The sequence below is a fragment of the Neofelis nebulosa genome, chromosome 3, assembly GCF_028018385.1.
Source record: "Neofelis nebulosa isolate mNeoNeb1 chromosome 3, mNeoNeb1.pri, whole genome shotgun sequence".
Lineage (NCBI taxonomy): Eukaryota > Metazoa > Chordata > Mammalia > Carnivora > Felidae > Neofelis > Neofelis nebulosa.
The window spans coordinates 207,085,808-207,106,109 of record NC_080784.1 but is presented as its reverse complement, the minus strand read 5'-3'; the positions used below and the strand labels follow the sequence as shown (position 1 = coordinate 207,106,109).

The following is a 20,302-nucleotide window of genomic DNA, read 5'->3' as shown; positions in this document are numbered from 1 at the left end:
CCCAACTTCACCCCCACCCCGGGGCACATTCTCTCCCCTCTCACCTCAGTTTGGCCCTCTGGACCCCTCACCACTGCCTGTCCTGTCCCAACAATCCCCCAGGGCTGTGCGGTCCTGTCATCAGAGGGTGTGTCTAATTCCAGGAAGCAAAAACCACCTACTGTCCACTATGGATTTCTTAAAAAACAAGACAATTGTCTGGTATTTTCAGAATAAATGAACTGATGTGAGGAAACTCTCATTCTAACAGATACCACCCTTCAGAATGTTAATAGAGGTTCTGGCCTCACCTCTGAAGACCTTGGGTTGTTGTTTTTTTTTGTTTGCTTTTTTTTTTACCAAATCACACCCAAAATCTGTTGCTTTTTTTACCCACGTGGAAAAGCAGCGTGTGCTGATGCTGCAGCCAGAACATCCCCTCAGGCCTTTAGGAATAAGGTGAACGGTCAGCTGGTGTGGTTTCCTACCTCAAACTGAGCATAAACGGAAGTAGGGGTGGCCACGTGACAAGCTGAACCTGAGGTCCAGAGAGCTACCGGACAGGTCGGCTCTCTCGCCCTGTACCACTCCCTCGCCCCATGTTAATTCAGGGAAATGCCGTTCTGTTTCCGTACCAGCCCCAAAGACAACTGTGTTTAGCCATTAAGCATCCCAGCTAGCAAAATGTGACATACCCCTGTGGGCGCCCCCGACAAAATGTAAGGAAAATCCAGAAGAGAGAATGGGATCACATCGACGTTGGCAATAGTCTCTGTGTGAGGAAGAGAAAGGACATCAGGAAGCTGGAAACAGCAGGCAGAAACAAAGATGACTAAAGAATGGCCCGGAAATCTCTCCGTGCCTGACGAGTCCAGCCTGCAAGGTTCCATACAGCTCACAACTGCTGGCATGCCCTAGTTTACACGGACTCACAAACAGAGATCAGGGCAAAGTGAAGCTCAGGTGGCAAGAGGAGGGAGCTAGGCTGTCACAGACGATCACAGCACCGTCTACGCCAACATCCAAGGAGGTCAGGACTGCAGCCATCCTCACCAAGCTGCACGAGCACCCACGCCCAGGACCCTGAGAATCGAGGGGAGCTGGCCCGATGTGCGGAGATCCAGTGCTGTTCCACCGCCCCCCGCCCAATGGCCCAAGATGTGAAGGGAAGGGCCATGACTCGTATAGGTTCCCTTCCTTCTGCCTCCACTGTGGCCCCACACCTGCTCACCACCCCCTCCCCGCTGCCACGGCCTTAACTCCGGCCGCAGGCCAGCCCCACACCTGCTCTGACTGCCACGCCTCCCGCAAGGAAGTGCCCGGCCCTACGCCCGGCCTCACTCACCTTCGGCAGTCGCTCCGGGTCGGCCTCACCCTCTCCCCCGGCGGCGATCCTCCCCCATCCCCCGCCGCGCCGGGCCGACCCGCACCGGACTCAGCCTGACCCCGCCCCCTCCGGGCCGGCCCCGCGCCCGTCCGCCCCCACGCTGGACCCCCCCCCCCACCCCCCCCCCCCCCGGCGCCGGGCCCCGCGCCCCCCGGCCCGGGCCTCACCCTCGGCCAGGACCCGCCGCACCCGCAGCCGCAGTTCGCCCAGCTCCACCGTCTGCCCCACGAAGTCGGTCTGGTCGCGGCCGGCAGCACCGCCCAGAGAGCCCGGGCCCGCCAGGAAGTCCAGCGCAGACTGCAGCAGCGACATGGCTACGGCCCCGCGGCGGGCGCCGGAGCGGGGAGCTCGGGGTGCAGCTGCGTCCGGGTCCGCTCAGCAACCGCCGGCCCCGAACCGCACCATCTTCCGCCCCGACGCCGTGACGTAGGCCCGCGGGGGGCGCGTCGCGGCCCGGAAAGACGCCAGCGCCTCACTTCCGCCGCGCCGGGCGTCGGCGCGCGCGCGGAGCGCTGGTGGCAGAGCGCGCCTGCGCTGCGCCGCGGGTCTCGTGAGGAGCTTGCGACCGTCCGGCTCGGGCGCCTCGCCGACCGGAGCGCGGACGCGCGTGACAGTGGCCGCGGCGACCGAGCGCAGGTAGTCCGGCTGCGGGCCCGGGCCCTGACGGTTCCCCACTCCCACGCGGTCGTTTCTGCGGAGGCTGCTTCTCAGGGCGCTCTGGCTTGAGTGAGCGCGGCCGCCCCCTGGGTGGGCAGTCCCGCGGGGGTGCGCGGCGCGTGCGAGGGGCTTGCGGGCCGCGGGCGGGTGTCGGGGAACGCTCGAGCAACGTTCAGTTCTGCCTCTTGGAGGTGGAAATCTCCCGCGGCGTGTCGTGAGTACGATGGCGAGCCCCGGGCACGCTCCCGGCTTGCCGTGGCGGGGAGTCCACAGTAAGTGTCTTTTTTTAAAAAAACGAGGTGGTTGCTACCAGAAGACTGAAAAACTTAAGTTAAACGCACACACACACGCACGCAACAGTTTGCCAGCGTCTGTAGGAAAATCCGATGTGGCAGCCTTGGACCCAGACCCCGAGTGTCACCACTCACCCAGAGCTGCCCCCTGAGGTAAGACACCAGCGTTTGCCTGGCCCGCTTGGCTCTTTGTGTCACCTGGCTGGTTCGTGGAGGCGTTGAAGGTTGCAGCCCCCGCTGTGTTCATCGTCGGCCTGGAATCCGCGTCTCAGTTCCCTGCGATTTCAAGTTACTAAAATTGTGTTTCCAGACGAACGGGGCTCAGGGGCTTAGTTCACACCGTGCCGGCCTGTACGTAGTGGCTTTTTTTTTTTTTTTTTTTAATGTTTACTGATTTTTGAGACTGAGCAGGGAAGGGGCAGAGAGAGAGAGACACACACACACACACAGAATGTGAAGCAGGCTCCAGGCCCCGAGCTGTCAGCACAGAGCCCGACGCGGGGCTCGAACTCACGAACTGTGAGATCACGACCTGAGCCGAAGTCGGCCGCTTAACCGACTGAGCCACCCGGGCGCCCCTGTGGTGGCTTGTTTTAACGCTCCTGCGGGACCTCAGACAAGAAGGCACCACATGGTCAGTCCCCGCCCTGCGGCCTGTTTCTGGGCACGGGAAACATGCCCGACGGTATCGTTACTTGGCCAAGGCCAGGGGTGTTGCCGCTAGGATTCCGCCCACATCGTGGCTTTTCCACCCAGGGCGTTTGTCTGGTGGCGGATCGCGAGGGTCGGGCTCAGGAAAGCAGCCTCGCTAGGGACGGGTGCTGGGACGTCCTCGGCTCGTCGCTGGCAGTTGGCGGTCTTAAGAGCCGAAGGGAGCAGAGCCGTAGGCGGGCAGGAAGGTGTTAGAACATTCAGAGCACAGAGCAGCCTGTGGGCAAGGAGCCGCCAGGGACGCGGGGAGAAAACCGCAGGCAGGAGCGTTGTGTCATGGGAGTCACGGAAAGACGTCTGCAGGGGCAAAAAGCCATTTAAAAGTCAAATCGAAAAACACAAGATTTCTTCCGGGTTTGGCAACGATGAGGTGACCTTGGTGACGGTGTCAGGAATGGCTTCGGTGGACTGTTGGGGTGGAAGCTGCAGGTCACGATAGGTGCAGGAAAAAAGAAACGAGAGGGGTGGAGAGTGGAGGCAACTCCAGAAGTGGGGGTGGGGGGCCTTCAGATGGGAGCCCCTCGAGCTGCTGGAAGCTGGCGGGAGGGAGCCAGCGGAGGAAGTTTGCTGGTGCAGAGGAAGGGGAATAATGAAGAAAGCCCTCCAGAAGGTAGGAGGGGAAGGACGTCCAGAACGTAGGGCCATAAGAAGACACTTTGCATTGTGGACACAGGTGACGGCGTAGGTGATAAACGCTACGTGTTTGTCGCAAGTGAAGGGATTCTCTGATGGCTTCTGTTCTCACTGAACGAGGAAGACTAAACGCCTGCGGAAAAGGAGAAGGGAGGTGAGAGAGCTGAGGTTTGAGCAGCGTGGAAAAGACCCAACAGAGCTGCTGGGGTAACCCTAGGACACAAGTCACTGGAAAGCTGAGAGATCGAGGGTTCCTTTGAATTTGGAGGCCATGAGTTGATCCTCACGTGACCTAGGATCAGGTGGAGATTTCTAGATGATGGAATTGCCCTGGAGACCACCGTTTGCTCAGACTGCTTATTTCGGGAATTCTTGCGGAGCACCTCGATACACTGACACTGCACAGGCACTGGGGTAACAACACTGTTAACCTGTCTCCGCGCCACGCTTCCCTCCTGGGCTCTTAGGCACCTGTCGCTCCACATCTCCCCCCATACCCGTGTCTAAAACTGAATTTATGTCTTCATCTGCAAGCCCATTTCTCTGTAGATTTCACAACAAAGAATACTGTCCGAAATCAAGAGGATCATTTCATGGGGCTCCTGGGTGTCTCAGTCAGTTGAGCGTCCGACTTTGGCTCAGGTCAGGGTCTTACGGTTTGTGGGTTTGAGTCCCGCATGGGGCTCTGTGCTGACAGCTCAGAGCCTGGAGCCTGCTTCCGATTCTGTGTCTCCCTCTCTCTCGGCCCCCTCCCCCACTCACTCTCTGTCTCTCTCTCAAAAATAAACATTAAAAAAAGAACTCTTTTGGGGCTCCTGGGTGGCTCACTCGGTTGAGCATCCGACTTCAGCTCAGGTCATGATCTCACGGTTTGTGAGTTCGGGCCCCTCCTCAAGCTCGCTGCTGTCAGCTTGTCAGCACAGAGCCCGCTCCGGATCCTCTGTCCCCCTCTCTCTGCCCCTTCCCTGCTTGCGCTGTCCCAGACTAACTAAATATTAAGAAAAAAAACTCTTTAAAAAAAGAGGATCGTGTCATAATGATGAACTGGTACATTCATCAAAAAAACATAATAACCCTAAACAGTTCTGCATCTAATAATAAAACTTTACTTGAAGCAAAACCAGATTTTTTTTTTTTAACAAAACCCAACTGTAAATTTAAGTTGTAGATTGTAGCTGGCGATTTCAATACCCCTATCTTAATAAATGATAGAACAAGTACCAGAAAATCACCAAGGATATAGTTGAATGATACCATCAGCCAACTTGACCTAATGGACATTTGTAGAACACTTTACACAATACCAGCAAAATAAACATTTTCAAGTGTATATGTGAAGAACATTTACCAAAATGGATAATATTCTGGGCTACAAAACAAGTATGTTCTGGGGCACCTGGGTGGCTCAGTCCGTTGAGCATCTGACTTCAGCTCAGGTCATGATCTCACAGTTTGTGAGTTCAAGCCTCACATCGGGCTCGCTGCTGTCAGCCTGTCAGCTCAGAGCCCACTTCAGATCCTCTGTCCCTGCCCCCCACTTGTACTCTCCTCCAAAATACTTAAAAAAAAAAATTATGCTCTATGACCACAATGAAATTTAGACATCAGTAATAGATACCTGGAAAACCTGAATATTTAGAAGCTAATAACTCATTTGTAAATTACCCATGGGTCAAAGGAGAAATCAGAAGGAAAATTAGAATTTTGAAGTGAAAGAAAATAAATGTGCGGCATTTTAAAATTTGTGGAATGTGGCCAAAACGCGACTAGAAGATAGTTCTCAAACCAATAATTTCAGCATTCATCTTAAAAAACAGGAATAATGGGGCGCCTGGGTGGCTCAGTCGGTTAAGCATCCGACTTCAGCTCAGGTCATGATCTCGCGGTCCGTGAGTTCGAGCCCCGCGTCGGGCTCTGTGCTGACAGCTCAGAGCCTGGAGCCTGTTTCCGATTCTGTGTCTCCCTCTCTCTGACCCTCTCCCGTTCATGCTCTGTCTCTCTCTGTCTCAAAAATAAAATAATAATAATAAAAAAAAAAAGTAAAAAAAAAAACAAAAAACTCAATTCTTTAAAAAAAAAAAAAAACAGGAATAATAAGCAAATGAAATCCAAAGCAAGTACAAAAAGGGAAATAATAAATGTCAGAGTGGAAACCAATGAAATAGAAAACAAAAACAGAAAATCACTGAAAGCAAAAGCTGATTATTTGAGAAGATCAACACAATAGAGAAATCCCTGGTCATATGGAACCAGAAAAAGAACAGACAAATGATTAATAACACGAATAAGAGAAACGATGACAGAGGAGCTCCTGGGTGGCTGAGCTCCTGGGTGGCTCAGTTGCTTAAGCATCTGACTTCAGCTCAGGTCATGATCTCACGGTTTATGACTTCGAGCCCCTGCTTCGGGGAGTAACAGAAAGAGGGAGAGGGAATCCCAAGCAGGCTCTGCACTGTCAGTGTGGACGCCGATGTGGGGCTCAAACTCACAAACATGACCCGAGCCAAAACCAAGAGTCAGACGCTTAACTGACTGAGCCACCCAGGTGCCCCTTAAAACACTTTGTAGCACTGGGTCATGATCTCACCATTTGTGAGACTGAGCCCCACATCGGACTCTGAGCTGACAGAGTGGAACCTGCTTGGGATTCTCTCTCTCCCTTTCTGCCCTTCCCTGCTTGTGTGTATACTCTCTTGAGCAGGTGTTCTTCCTCAAACTTAATAAAACATTTTTTAGCAAGTTGAATCCCAGCACTATGAAAAGAATATTGCATCGTGACTGAGGTTTTTCCCAGGAATGCGAAGTTAGCTTAGCATTTGGAGATTGATCAATATAATTTACACTATTAACAGTTAAAAAGACTACATGGATCATCTTAATAGACAGAAAAAAACATAAAACCCAACATCCATTCCAGTTTAAAAAAAAAAAAAAACCTGCTAGCATACTAGGAATGAAATGAAACGTCCTCAACATAATAAAAGCAGTTATGAAGAACCTACAGCTGGTGTATAGAATGATGGAAGACTGGACCCGAACAAGCCAAAGTTGTCAGGTCTCACCGCTTCTGTTCAATATCGTGCTAGATATTCTAGCCAGCGTATTGGAGCAAGAAAAAGCTTCCAGACTGAAAATAATGAGTAAGTTTATTTAGGAAGATGACACGGTCATTCACATTCACTTGCCAACCTTGGTACTATTGACAGATGATTCCTTGTTGGGGTGAAGATGTGCCATTGTCTAGTGCATTGTTGGACATTTAGCAGCACCCTATCTCTATCCCCTAGATACCATTAATACACGTCACTTGTCACAACCAGAGATGCTTCCAGACATTGCCAAATGTTCCTTCAGGGGCAATGTCACCCTCAGGAGGATGGGATCTACAGAAAGCTACTAGAACTAGTGAGTTTAGCAAGGTTGCAGGGTGCAAGATTAATATGCAAAAGATAAGTCACGTTATTTCTAGATAACTGGCAACAAATATGGGAAGTTGAAGTTAGGGGGAAATGCCATTTACAACAGCATCAAAAAATATTAAACGCTGGTGTTCCTGGCTGGCTCAGTCAGAAGAGAGTGCGACTCTTCATCTCAGGGTCATGGGTTTGAGCCCAATTTTGGGTATAGAGATTACTTAAGTAAATAATATTAAAAGTATATTAAACTTGGGGCGCCTGGGTGGCGCAGTCGGTTAAGCGTCCGACTTCAGCCAGGTCACGATCTCGCGGTCCGTGAGTTCGAGCCCCGCGTCAGGCTCTGGGCTGATGGCTCGGAGCCTGGAGCCTGTTTCCGATTCTGTGTCTCCCTCTCTCTCTGCCCCTCCCCCGTTCATGCTCTGTCTCTCTCTGTCCCAAAAATAAATTTAAAATGTTGAAAAATAAATAAATAAATAAATAAATAAATATAAAAATAAAAAAAAAAGTATATTAAACTTTAGAAAATGTATTAAATGCTTGGGATAAATCTGAAAAAAGATACATAAGACTTGTGCACTGAAAACTAAACTTGACTGAGAAATTAAAGACCTTAATAAATGGAGAGAGTATACCATGTTCATAAACTGGGAGATTCAGTATTGTTCAGACTGATTCTTCTCAGATTGATTATAGATTCAGTGTAATTCCTGTCGGAATCCCATCAGACTTCTTGTAAAGATTGGCACACTGCTTCTAAAATTCATTTGGAACTGCAGAGGAGGGAGAATAGTCAAGTTTGAACCTTTGTTCAAATCTTGTGACTTTTTTTTTAATGTTTTTATTTTTGAGAGACAGAAAGAGACAGAGCATGAGCAGGGGAGGGGCAGAGAGAGAGAGGGAGACACAGAATCCGAAGCAGGTTCCAGGCTCTCAGCTGGCAGCACAGAGCCCGATGCGGGGCTTGAACCCATGAACCACGAGATCATGACCTGAGCCGAAGTCAGATGCTTTAACCGACTGAGCCACCCAAGCGCCCCTCAAATCATGTGACTTTCATTGCCTAACTTCAATACTTTTTATAAAGCCACAGTAATCAAAGTAGTGTGGTGTTAAGATACGTAAGTAGGTCAATGCAACAGAATAGTCAGAAATTGGCCCGCAAGTGTATATAAGGTCGATTGATTTTTTAAGATGTTTATTTATTTTGAAGGGAGAGGGGCAGAGAGCAAATCTCAAGCAGGCTTCCTGCTCCACGCAGGGCTCCGCACGGGGCTCGATCTCATGACTACGAGATGACAACCTGAGCCAATATCAAGTTGGATGCTCAACTGACAAAGCCCCCCAGGTGCCCCAAGGTCAATTGATTTTTGATAAAGGAATAAAAGTAATTGAAGGAAAGGGAGTCTTTTCAAAAAATGATGCTGAAAAAATTGGATATTGTATGTTAAAAATTGTTAATCCATTATCTTGCATTATGCAAAAATTAACTCAAAGCGTCATAAATCTAAATGTAAAACCTGAACCATAAAATTTCTAAAAAGATGTATGAGAATTTTTATACGATACTAAAGCACAGTCAAAAGAAACAGTTAACCTGGACTTCATCAAAATTAAGAAGTTCAAAATATATCGTTGAAGACATTCTTAAGTAGGTGAACGCAGTCAGACTGAGAAGGCCCCACAGTGTATGGTTCCAACTACAGGACACTCTGGAAAAGGGAAAACTCTGGGGACAAAAAAGATGAGTGGTTGCCAGGGGCTTCTGGGGCAGGGAGGGATGACTAGGGCAGGGCAGGATTTCCAGGGCAGTGAAGCTTCTGAATGGTGCTATAATGGTGGATACAAGTCCTATGTGGTCAAAACCCGTAGAACTGCGACACGAAGTGAGCCCCATTGTGAGGGATGCACTTAGGCTGATGGGGTGTCAGTATTGGCTCATCAGCTGCACCAGCTGCACCGCGCGAATGGGAGATGCTAATAACGGGAAACTGGAGGGGGGGTGATGAGGGCATATATGGGAACTCTACTCTCCGCTTAACTTCTCTACAAATCTAAAACTACTCAAAAACACAGCCCATGAGGAGCACCCAGCTGGCTCAGTCTGTGGAGCCTGTGACTCTTGATCTTAGGGTCGTGAGTTCAAGCCCCACATTGCATGTGGAGTGTACTTAAATATGTTTTTAAGTAACCTATAAATTTAATACGTATATGTAAACATATAAATACATATATGTGTGGATAGTGTCATGAGAATGAAAAGACCACCCAGAACGGAGAAAGTATTTACAAATCACGGAATGGACTTATATCCGGAATGCATAAACTTTACCCACATCTTACATACGTGCGTGCATACGTGTGGATATACCCAGAACGTACATATACAGCAGACATATAAAGAAAGCACATAATCTGTGCATAATCTTCACAGTAATTTCTGCACTCCTGAACAGGCACACACGAGTCTGGGATTTAGTCCTAACGTACTTCAGGTGCTTCTCCTAGTTTGAGTTTGGTGCTCCAACCTTACCAAACTCTGCACTTGGCTGCACACCAAGCTGTCCCCAGTTCCTTTTTGTCTTTCAATAATTCTTACAGCATTGTTTGAGGATTAAAAGCTTCTACATACAAAGTACATGGGACAAGTCTTGGCACATAGTAATTGATAAATGTCACTTACTCTCATTGTCATTTGTCATCAATATTTGCAGACTCAGCTCTAGCATGTCCCATTCTGCGAGCTTTCCCAGACTCCATGCTCCCATGGCACCCTAATGTGCTCGTCTCCTGCACTGTTGGCTGATTGTCCTTTTTATCTCTGCCTGCAGTGCTTAGCACAGTGCATAATGCCCTACAGGGATGTAAGCCTTCAGTTACCTCCTATGACATGAAATTTCAGCTTCTCCTCCTATTCCCATAGGATTTTAAAATTCTTTAGTCTTTTCTGTCTTAAAAAAAAATTCATGGGGGCGCCTGGGTGACTCAGTCAGTTGATCTCAGGATCATGAGTTCAAGCCTCACGTTGGGCTCACAATCCACGAAATCTTGGGAGTCTGGCTTCTTTCACTTAGCATGATGCACTTGGGATTCACCCGTTTTGGGGGAGCCCAACGTGAGCGGAAGTTGGACGCTTAACCGACTGAGCCACCCGGGCGCCACTCGTCTTTTCGATTTCTTAATAGTGTCCTTTGAGGCAGAAAAGTAAAAATTTTGATGAACTCCAATTTCTATTTTTCTTGTTGTTTGTACTTTTGGTGTCATATTTAAGAGTCCTTTGCCAAGTGCAAGGTCATGAAGATTTTCTCTCTGGGTTTAGCTCTTATATTAAGGTCTTTGATTCATTTTTAATTAATTTGTGTGTGTGGTATGAGGTAGGATCCAAATTCATTCTTTCACATGTGGATATCCAGTTATCCCAGCACCGTTTGTTGAAAAGATTGTTCTTTCCCCATTGAGTGGTCTTGACAGCCTTATCAAACACCAGTTGACCATAAATGGAGTGGTTTATTTCTGAACTCTCAGTTCTGCCCATTAATCTGTGTTCTATGCCGGTTCTGCCCCGTGTTGATTACCAGAGCTTTGTACTAAGTTTTGAAATTGAGAATGGGAGCCCTCCAACTTTATTCTTCTTGTTTTGGCTATTCCATAAATAGCCAAAGGTTCCTCAAATTTCCATGTAAATTTTAAGGTCAGCTTGTCAATTCCGTGTAGAAGGTAGTTGGAATTTTGATAGGGACTGCAATTAATCTGTACATCAATTTGGGAAGTATTGCCATCTTAACAATATTAAGTCTTCTAGTCCATGAACAGAGGATATATTTCTATTTATTTAAGTTTTCTTTATTCTCTTTCAACAATATTCTGTGCTTCCTTTGTTCATTTCTTTACTATTTTTGATGCTATTATAAATGTAATTGTTTTCCTAAGTTTATTCTCAGACTGGTTGTATACATTTCTAGTGTGTAGAAATGCAGTTGGTATTTGTATATTGTTTGCTGTAACCTTGCTGAACCCATTTATTTGATCTAATAGTTTTCTTGTAGGGATTCCTTAGGATTTTCTTTGTGCAAAATCATACCCTCTGCAAATAGAGATAGTTTTACTTCTTCCTTCCCAGTGTATATGCCTTCTATTTCATTTCCTTGCCTAAGAAATGGCTAAAACCTTGGCAGCCTTCTGTTGAACCATGTTGTCTCATCCCTGATTACGGGCAGGCCGTGGTCAGTCTTCCGCTATTGAGTGTGACGTTAACTGCGGGTTTTCTGGAGATGCCATCTATTAGGTTGACAGAGTTTACTTCCGTTCCTAATTTGTTGAATGTTTTTATCATGAAGAGGTGTTGGATTTTGTCAAATGCTTTTTCTGCATCTATTGAGATGATTGTGTAGTTTTTGTCTTTGGTTCCTTTGATGTGGTATATTACAGTCATTAATTTTATATTTTAAACCAACCTTGCATTCTTGGAATAAATCCCACTTGGTCGTGGTATATAATCCTTTTAATACATTGCTGGATTCCATTTGTTCACATTTTGTTGAGAATTTTTGTGTCTATATTCAATATTTACTGGTTTTTTAAAAGATATTTGAGAAAATTTAAACATACAAAAATATCTAAAAAACAATGTAATGGACATGTTTCCCAAAATTAGTGTCTAAAGAAACACATGTTACTTTTTCTCTTATTTTTTCAGCATAGATTTTTTCTCCTTGCCAACCCCCCTTCCTCTGCCCTCTCCTCTTTCTTCCCCCTCCCTTTTGAAAAGTAAGGTGTTAAGATTTCAGTGCTGGCCATGACAGAATAAGCCACCTACAGGCTTTCTCTCCTGCTGATTACAGGTAAAAACCTGGACAAAATACTAAAAGAAAAACTATGGAGTGCAGATAGATTGGTGAGGGTAGTTGAAACTCGGAGCAGTGACCCATACAAGTGTGAGTTTTCTACTTTTCAGTCTCTTTTCCCCATGGCTTTGGCCCTAGGCCAGCCACCCGCTGTTGGGCTGTGCTGTGAGAGTTGCTGCTGCTGCATAGACAGCAAACACTCAGAGAAACTGCCATCTTTTTGCCTAGAGGAACCGTGAAAAGGGGCCCAGTGAGCAGAAGCATGTGAACGAAAGAGAACTAAAATATCAGAACAATTTGGAAAAAGAAGACCGAAGCTGGAAGACTCACTCTACCAGATTTCAAGATTTAATATGAAGCTGGGGGGCTCCTGGGGGACTCAGTCGGTTAAGCATCTGACTTCGGCCCAGGTCATGATCTCATGGTTTGTGAGTTCAAGGTCTGCTTGGGATCTTCTCCCTCCCTCTCTCTCTCTGCCCCTGCCCCACTCGTGCTTTCTCTCTGTCTCAAAATATATAAATAAACTTGAAAAATATTAACCCCAAATCTATCGTACACTGAAATTAAAACCTAAAACACTAAAACTTCTAGAAGAAATAAGGAAATCTTTGTCATCTTGAGTTAAGCAAAGCATTGTTAGATATGACATCAAAAGAATGATCCATGAAAGAACAATTGATGAATTGGACTTTATCAAAATATAAAACTTCTGTTTTAAAAATTGGTAAGGGAATGGAAGACAAGCCACAGGCCATGAACAAATATTTGCAAATTACATATCTAACAAAGAACTTTTAACCAGAATGTATAAAGAACTCTCAAAACTCAATACTAACACAAATAACTTCCCCCCAAAATGAACAAAAGATTCTAACAGACACTTTGCCACAAAATATACATGGATAAAAGGCACATGAAAATGCCCAATTAGTAGGAAAATGTCACACAAGGTATAATACACATTTTTAGTACAACTAAAATAAAAGGTTAATTTTTTTAAAAATTGTAATGTTTATTTTGGAGAGAGAGCGTGGGAGCGCACACGTGAGTGGGGGAGGGGTAGAGAGAGGGAAAGGGAAACACAGAATCCAAAGCAGTCTCCAGGCATAGAGCCCGACACGGGGCTGGAGCTCGGGAATGACAAGATCATGACCTAGGCCGAAGTCGGACGCCCAACCAACTGAGCCACTCAAGAGCTTAATTTTTTTTTAATCCTGCCAAACTAGGGGTGCTTGGGTGGCTTAGTTGAGTGTCCAACTCTTGATTTCGGCTCAGGTCATGATCCCAGGGCCGTGGGATCGAGCTCTGTGTCAGGCTCTGCGCTGAGTGTAGCCTGCTTGGGATTTTGTCTCCTCTGCCTCTCTCCCCCATGCTCGCGTGTGCTGGCTCTCTCTTTCTCTCTCTAAAAAAAAAAAAAAAAAAGTTAAAAAAATAATGAAATGAAAACTACCAAACTAAGCGCTGGGGAGAACGAGGACAAGTTGCAGTTTCAGTGCTGCCAGTAGGGGGTGCAAACGGTACAGCCTCTCGTTTACCCAGCAGACACATTCTGAGGTGCTTACTCAAGAGAAATAAAAACATGTTTCGCAAATGGCTCTGTGCAAATACTTACAGTGCCTTTATTCATAGCCACCCCAAACTGGAAATAACCCACGTTTCTAGCTAGTGATTGGATGAACAGAGGGGTCTATCCATACAGTAGCATTAACTACACAGCGATAAAAAAAATGTCAGTGCTCCCCCAAAACGGGTGAATCCCAAGTGCATCATGCTAAGTGAGAGAAGCCAGACTCCCAAGATTCCGTGGATTGTGAGTCTGTTTATGGGACAGTCTGGAAAGGGCAGATTATTGTCCCGTTACTGGGTCACTACTGCTGACGGTAGCAGGAAGCACAGTGGTGGCCGGGGTTTGGGGTGGAGGAAAGGAAGGCTGGACCGCAGTGGGCCTGCTTGGGGACAGAGCTGCTTTGTGATGGAGGTCCTGGTTACACACCTGTGTACAGTTGTCAACGGTTGGTGGAACTGCACCCCGGAAGGGGTGCCCTCTACTGTGTCTAAGCTGTAAGCAGCGAGTAAAGTAACAGATGCCTTCTTGATGCGGCTGCAGCCCCGTTCCCAGCCCAGCCCCCCGCAAACCCACCCCCCATCCCCGCCCAGGTGATCACAGGGCTGTCCTGAGCTGGTGAGTGCTGTTATTGCGTATGTTTTCATCATCTTACTGTGCGAGTGTGTGATCACAAGGGGAGCAGATGGTCAGTGTGTTTTAAACGTTTACATAAGTGGTATAATAGCATGTGTATCTTCTTGCGGCATCATTTATTCCTCTCACCATCGTGTTTCTGAGTTTTATACACGTAGCTTTGTTTCGCTTCACTTCCTGTGTCGGTCACTTGGGCCGCCCTCACAAAAGCCCACGGGCTGGGGCCTTACACGACGGACGTTTCGTTCTCACGGTTCTGGAGGCTGGAAGTCTGAGGTCAAGGTGACTGCCTGCAGACGGCCGCCTTCTCGCTGTGTCCTCATAGAAGACAGAGACACCTGTCCCCTCTCCCCCACATCTGTGAGGACACCCGTGCCATCTCGGGGCCCCACCCTCACGACCTCATCTAACCTCATCCCCCCCAAAGGTCCCCCTGCTGGCGCCACCCCATGGGGTGGGTAGGGCTTCCACATAAGGGTTTGGGGGACACAAACGTTCAGTTCGTAGCACTTTTTAACAATTCATTTAGCGTTCAATAATAGGCTGGGTGACACATTAAAATAAACTACACATCGGCACACTCGTGTGCATCCGTTTCCTAGAGGCTACACCTAGAAATGGAGCTGCCACCTTGTGGGTGTACATGTCACGGTGTGGTCTCCACCCCCACCCAAGCCTGTGTCCCCATGGCCTTGCCACTCTTGGTGGACTTCTGCGGACCTTAGTGGTACCTCATTGTTCTCACTTGCCTTTCCCCGGTTGATAATGAAGCTGAATATCCTTTCTGTTTATTCACACTTTGTTTCTCCTGCCCAGAAATTGCCAGTGAGCCTTCTTTATCTGGTTCTGGGGGTGGGGTGTGTTTTTGTTCTGTCTGGTCATGGTGAGGGCTGGCACTTTGTCTCAGTGCAAGCCTCAGGGACTTGGTCCCATAGAACATCCTGCGTTTGGCCTACGGCTATACCACCCCGAACGTACCCAGTCTCGCCTGGTCTCAGAAGCTAAGCAGGGTTGGGTCTGGTTGGTACTTAGATGGGAGAACACCCCATGTTTAGGACGAAAGTGTCTAACGGCACAGTGTCTGGTGTTGGGGTCAGGGGTTTCAGGCGGTGACACAGCAGATGGAACACCCATCATGTGTGTGTGCCTTCTCGTTTCTCCCACTTCCGGGGCGGGGGGCGGGGGGGGACAGGCACAGAGCATGGCTCCCAGATGACAGTGCTCAGCAGTGAGGAGGTGCTCTTCCTGCCAGCTGGAAGTACCGGGGTTCCTGAGAGAGGACAGCGTGGCAGGGACCCTTCCTGCCCCTCAGGGTGGGTCCTTCCGGCCACGGGTCCGCCCTGTGTCTGCCACCACTGAAGCTGGCAGGGTTAGGCCCCCCAGGAGCACTCTGGCCTGCTCAGAGCTGTGCTTCTTCCCAGGCCCCACCATGTCCGGGCCGCAGACCCCAGAGCCGGCCCGCCGCACGCAGGGAGACTCCCCCACAGACACAGGGGGCGAGGACACCGCCGACGGGATCCAGCACTCACAACGCATGCTCAGCTTCAGTGATGCGCTCCTGTCCATCATCGCCACTGTGATGGTCCGTGTGCCGCGCCCCCCCACCCCCAAGCCTCCTCACCCTTCGGGGCCCCTGGCCACACCCTCTCCAGACAGCCTTCTGGTAGAGCTCAGCCCAGCATAGACCCTGCCCTGTCTCGGCAGTGTCCTGGGGTCCGTCAGCCATTTGGGCAGCTGGACGGGTGGGGGAAGCAGTCCAGCACTGGCCTGAGTCCCCGACACCACGTCATTCAAGGGGTGGTCTCTGCACAGCCCAAGCAACGTCCCATGGCTCTTTTTGTGTGTTTGCTCTCGTAGATCCTGCCTGTGACCCACACGGAGATCTCCCCAGAACAGGTACTTGGGAACGGTGGTCTGAGGCATCAAGGGTGAGCTTACAGAAGACTCGGTCCACGAGCCCGCTTCTAGGCTCCACCCAAGATGTGCCTGGCTGGGAGGGGTGGGACCGGGTCTTCTTCCCTCAGCAGCCCTGGTCGGCCCCAACCTTGGCCTGCAGACAGAGGCAGTGCCCTTGAAGTGAGCTTAGGGGTCGGCCGAGGACGGAAGGTCCGGCAGCCCAACAAGCTTCTGGTTGGCATGGAGACCTGTACCCTGTCACCCCCAGAGCATCCCTCCTACACGTTCAGGAGGCAAGGGGAGATGCTCCCAGCCTCCCTGAAGCACAGGGACACGGGGTTTTTCTCATGAAGTAAGTGGGAAACAGGTTCTCTGAAGCAGTTTCCCCTTTATAGCCAACTTGGAACATCTCTGTCCTGTAAGTTAGGTGGTGGCGTATTCCCTCAGATTTGGGAAGATGCCTGAAAGTCCCTGGGCATCATGCATGCGCCAGGGTGCCTCGCTCAGCCCCTCAGTTGACGGGGGTGTTGTTCAGTCTCAGGGGACGGAGGATGTGAGGTGCTGGGTCTGTCAGGCCCCGCAGCACAGCAGGGCGCTGGGCTCCGGGGCTGGCCCGCTTAGCCGGGGTGCTGTTGGGAGTCAAAAGAGCTGCGTCATGTGTGGGAAGGCAACGGCACCCCTGGTAGGGTCTTGAGGAGAAGGAAATGGGAATGCGGGTCTAGCCTGGAACCAGCAGCCAGCACCCAGCCAGCAGCTGGGGGGAGGGAGGGCTGGGGCACCCGCCTGACTGCACCAGCTCCAGAACCCCTGTGGAGGACACTCGTGCTAGGTCGGAGACCTCAGTGCTGCCACTGTCACAAGGGGTATGGCTGTGCGAGCAGGAGATGCCGGGAGGTGACACGGGGAGGTGTCTGGACAAACTGTCCCCAGTTGTCTGCACTGGGCCTGTCTTCTTGGAGAGCGGCACCTTGTTGTGAGGTCTCCGTGTGCACGAACCGAGCCAGAAGGTGGTGCGGTGGTCCGGGGACTCCTTCTGGGAGCCCAGGGCCGTAAGGAGGTGTCAGCCAGCAGGCGCTCCTCCCCATGTGGAGGGAAAGACTAGTCAAGGGCGGGAAACCCAGCAAGTCAAAAGCTGTGAGTCCTCGGTGAGATAGTGGGGGCCTGGGTGAGACCCCCCTGATGCAAGTAGAAAACCAGCGAAAGTGGTAACACGGTCAGTTTTCCACTTTGAGCTTTTGCTGACAAAGCATCACATCCCATCTTGCGATTCCAAGGGTCCCAGCTTTGTGTTGAGCCTGGTTCTGTTTCCCCACTGCACCTGCGAGTCCCTTCTGACCAGGGAGAGGCGCACCGCGACCTCACCAGGCTTCACAGCTGTTTCAGAATCGGTTACCTGCAGTGCGCTTGGCGCCCTGTGCTGGCCCGGGGAATGCCCGGCAAAGACTCTCTGCCCCAAGAGCTGGCGCGTCGGGAGCTCCACACCAGGTCCCCAGATACGCACAGTGGGATGCAGGGCATCCCCCGATACGCACGACGAGACACGGGGCATCCCCAGATACGCACGACGGGACACGGGGCATCCCCAGATACGCACGACGGGACACGGGGCATCCCCAGATACGCACGACGGGACACGGGGCATTGGTGCTGTGCAGCGGGGAGGCGGGGAGGCTACCCAGAAGAGGAGCCTCAGGGTGGGTTGGGGTAGAGGCTGAACCAGAAGGGGAGGTGGGAACCGCCAGACCCTTCAGAGGCCCTGAGGACTCGGCACCTTGGACGGGGCCGCTGGGTGCCATGGACTGAAGTGGTCTCTGATGGTGATGCTTTTCTGTTCCTCCAGTTTGACAAAAGTATACAGAGACTTCTAGCAACCAGGATTGCTGTCTACCTGATGACGTTTCTCATTGTGACTGTGGCCTGGGCAGCACATACAAGGTACAGAGTCAGGCTGGGGGCTTTTTCTGGGCTGAGGTCCACATGTCTGTGGCTCACTCAGTGCGTGTGCCCAGAGGGTGCAGGTCCCAACCTGTCCGGGGTCAGCATGGCAGCAGGCGTGTGCTCAGGGCACCGATAAGACACCCGTTCTCAGGGTGTCTGGTGGCCCCTCCCTCATTTCCTGGGTCAGCAGGCCCCACTTCACCCCAGATTCTGGCTGCAGGCCTCTGCACCCTCCTCTCCACGTGACAACAGGGCCTGGGATGATGACACAGGATAACACACTTGCGTGGGCACGCACACAGGACCGGGCAGGGAAAGGACTGCAAGCTGACTTCCCCGTGCACCCCTGCAACGCCGCAGCACTGTGCTCAGGTCCCTCTGCCCGGTCCTGGGGCTCCGGCAAGGAGGAAGAGGCTACAGGGTGCACGCTCCCAAGCCAGAGCTTTCTCTTAAGGAGAAGGTTCCTGAGGGTCTGACAGGAACAGGGCCCCAAGCTGCAGGGGACCCCTGACCCCCAACCCAGGCAGGCAGGCAGGCAGGCTCCCGGGGAGAGGGTTGGGGTATGGTGCGAGCCCTTGCTGAGGAAATGCCCCTGCTTGGGGGACGGTGGGTACACAGGGAGACCTGGGAGCTGTCCACACACTGGCACTGGCAGTAAAAACGTCTGACATTTTAGGGGCGCCTGGACGGCTCAGTCGGTTGAGCGTCCGGCTCTTGATTTCAGCTCAGGTCACGATCTTACGGTTCGTGAGTTTGAGCCCCGAGTCACGCTCACGCTGACAGCACAGAGTCTGCTTGGGATTCTCTGTGCCTCTCCCTCTCTGTCTGCCCTTCCCCTGCTCATGCTCTCTCAAAATAAGTAAACGTTTAAAAAACGTTTTTTTTAATGTTACGTTACACACCTGCTTTTAGCAAAATGACTGTTTCTGGTAGGGACAGTTGGCCCTTTGTAAAGGCTTAGGGGCTCCCCTGTCCACGCAGAGTGAAGAGGGGGGCCACGGCCACTCTCTGCCTGGTCCTGCTTGTGGCTGATGTGGCTGAGCTCCCTGTCACTCCAGCGGCCCAGACAGGGCCACACAGCACCTTGTTTGTGTACTGGCTCGTCAAAGGCCACATCCTGCTGCCAGAGTTCCCAGAGTGGGCACAGATCCACCTAGGACCCTGGTGGCTGGGCCCATCTGCCCCAGGCTCAGTGGGTTGCCGGTGGGGCTGCTGTCCATGGGGGATATGACCCCTTTCTCTGACTGTAGGGGAGTGCGGGACCCCAGAGCCAGCCCTGGCCAGATGCAGATCTCCCAGGTGGGGGGAATGAGGCCCACTGAGCCCTGCCCAGGAGAAGGCCTTGTCCTCTGACCCCTCGGAGGGGGACTCCATGGAGGGCAAGGAGAGCAGGGAAAAAGATTTTTGTTTCTAGCTCCTGCATTGACCCTTGGTGAGCTCTGCTCACGTTCTCTGTGTTTAGTTTTCTGCTCATGATTTCCTGCCTTGAAATAAGAACCATCTGTCTGTTAATTAGGCTGTTTCAGTAGGTTAAGTGTATAACATCCTTGGAAGGATTTCCTTTTTTAAAAGTGGCCTTTGGGCACAAGACCAGAAGAAGGACTCCCCTGCCGGTTTCCAGTCTCCCAGGCAGCCAAGGGACACCCCAGAGCACTTGGGACACCTCCTGGGGGGGGGGTGCGTCCTCTGCTCCACAGGCTCTGAAGACACTGTCCCCAGAGCCACCACGTGCCTCGTTGGTTTCTACACAGTGATCCCAGCTCTGAAGCCACGCGTGTCAACTCAGAAGAGCTCGTGGAAGTGCGAACAGTGTGATTTCTAGGGAACTTGGGTTTTCTTCTCTGTATTTTCAGTCTCTTCCAAACTTTGTACGCTGGGTAGTATCTTAAATTCGATTAAAAATGACCTTTTTAGGGGCGCCTGGGTGGCTCAGTCGGTTGAGCGTCCGACTTCAGCTCAGGTCACGATCTCACGGTCCATGAGTTCGAGGTCCATGAGTTCGAGCCCCGCGTCAGGCTGTGGGCTGATGGCTCGGAGCCTGAAGCCTGCTTCCGATTCTGTGTCTCCCTCTCTCTCTGCCCCTCCCCAGTTCATGCTCTGTCTCTCTCTGTTCCAAAAATAAATAAACGTTAAAAAAAAAAAAAAAAAAAAAAAAAAAAATAAAAATGACCTTTTTAATGATATTTCTAATCCTCAAATGCTGGAACGTGTGATGCTATTAGAGCCACCTGATTGATGGCATGTCTTTCTGTTTTCCTTACGTTGTTTAGATTGTTCCAGGTTGTTGGGAAGATAGACGACACACTTGCCTTGCTCAACCTGGTGAGTCGTTTTCATTTCTTGAGAAACGA

At 50.5% G+C, this 20,302-nt stretch overlaps 2 protein-coding genes across 4 annotated transcripts in view; one reads left to right on the top strand and one right to left on the bottom strand.

Annotated features, from left to right (window-relative positions):
- The window catches only part of GAK (cyclin G associated kinase), a 53,694-nt gene extending 51,889 nt beyond the window's left edge, over window positions 1-1,805 (bottom strand). The window contains exons 1-2 of one of the 3 annotated variants that reach the window (XM_058723264.1): window positions 1,534-1,648; window positions 675-751 (exon numbers count right to left, since the gene is read on the bottom strand). Coding sequence is in view for 2 of the 3 variants with exons in the window: in XM_058723262.1 (XP_058579245.1) it covers window positions 1,534-1,678 (145 nt within the window). In the remaining variant the exon portion in view is untranslated. Of the gene's footprint in view, window positions 1-674; window positions 752-1,533 lie in introns of all 3 variants that reach the window. The other 2 variants (XM_058723262.1, XM_058723260.1) reach the window with 2 other exon arrangements.
- Window positions 1,806-1,882: 77 nt separating this feature from the next.
- Window positions 1,883-20,302, top strand: part of TMEM175 (transmembrane protein 175) — a 28,286-nt gene continuing 9,866 nt past the window's right edge. Inside the window, exons 1-5 of the mRNA XM_058723267.1 lie at window positions 1,883-2,002; window positions 15,539-15,699; window positions 15,975-16,013; window positions 17,854-17,948; window positions 20,222-20,273. Of these exons, the coding sequence (XP_058579250.1) occupies window positions 15,547-15,699; window positions 15,975-16,013; window positions 17,854-17,948; window positions 20,222-20,273 (339 nt within the window). The 5' untranslated portion in view covers window positions 1,883-2,002; window positions 15,539-15,546. The remainder of the gene's footprint in view (window positions 2,003-15,538; window positions 15,700-15,974; window positions 16,014-17,853; window positions 17,949-20,221; window positions 20,274-20,302) is intronic.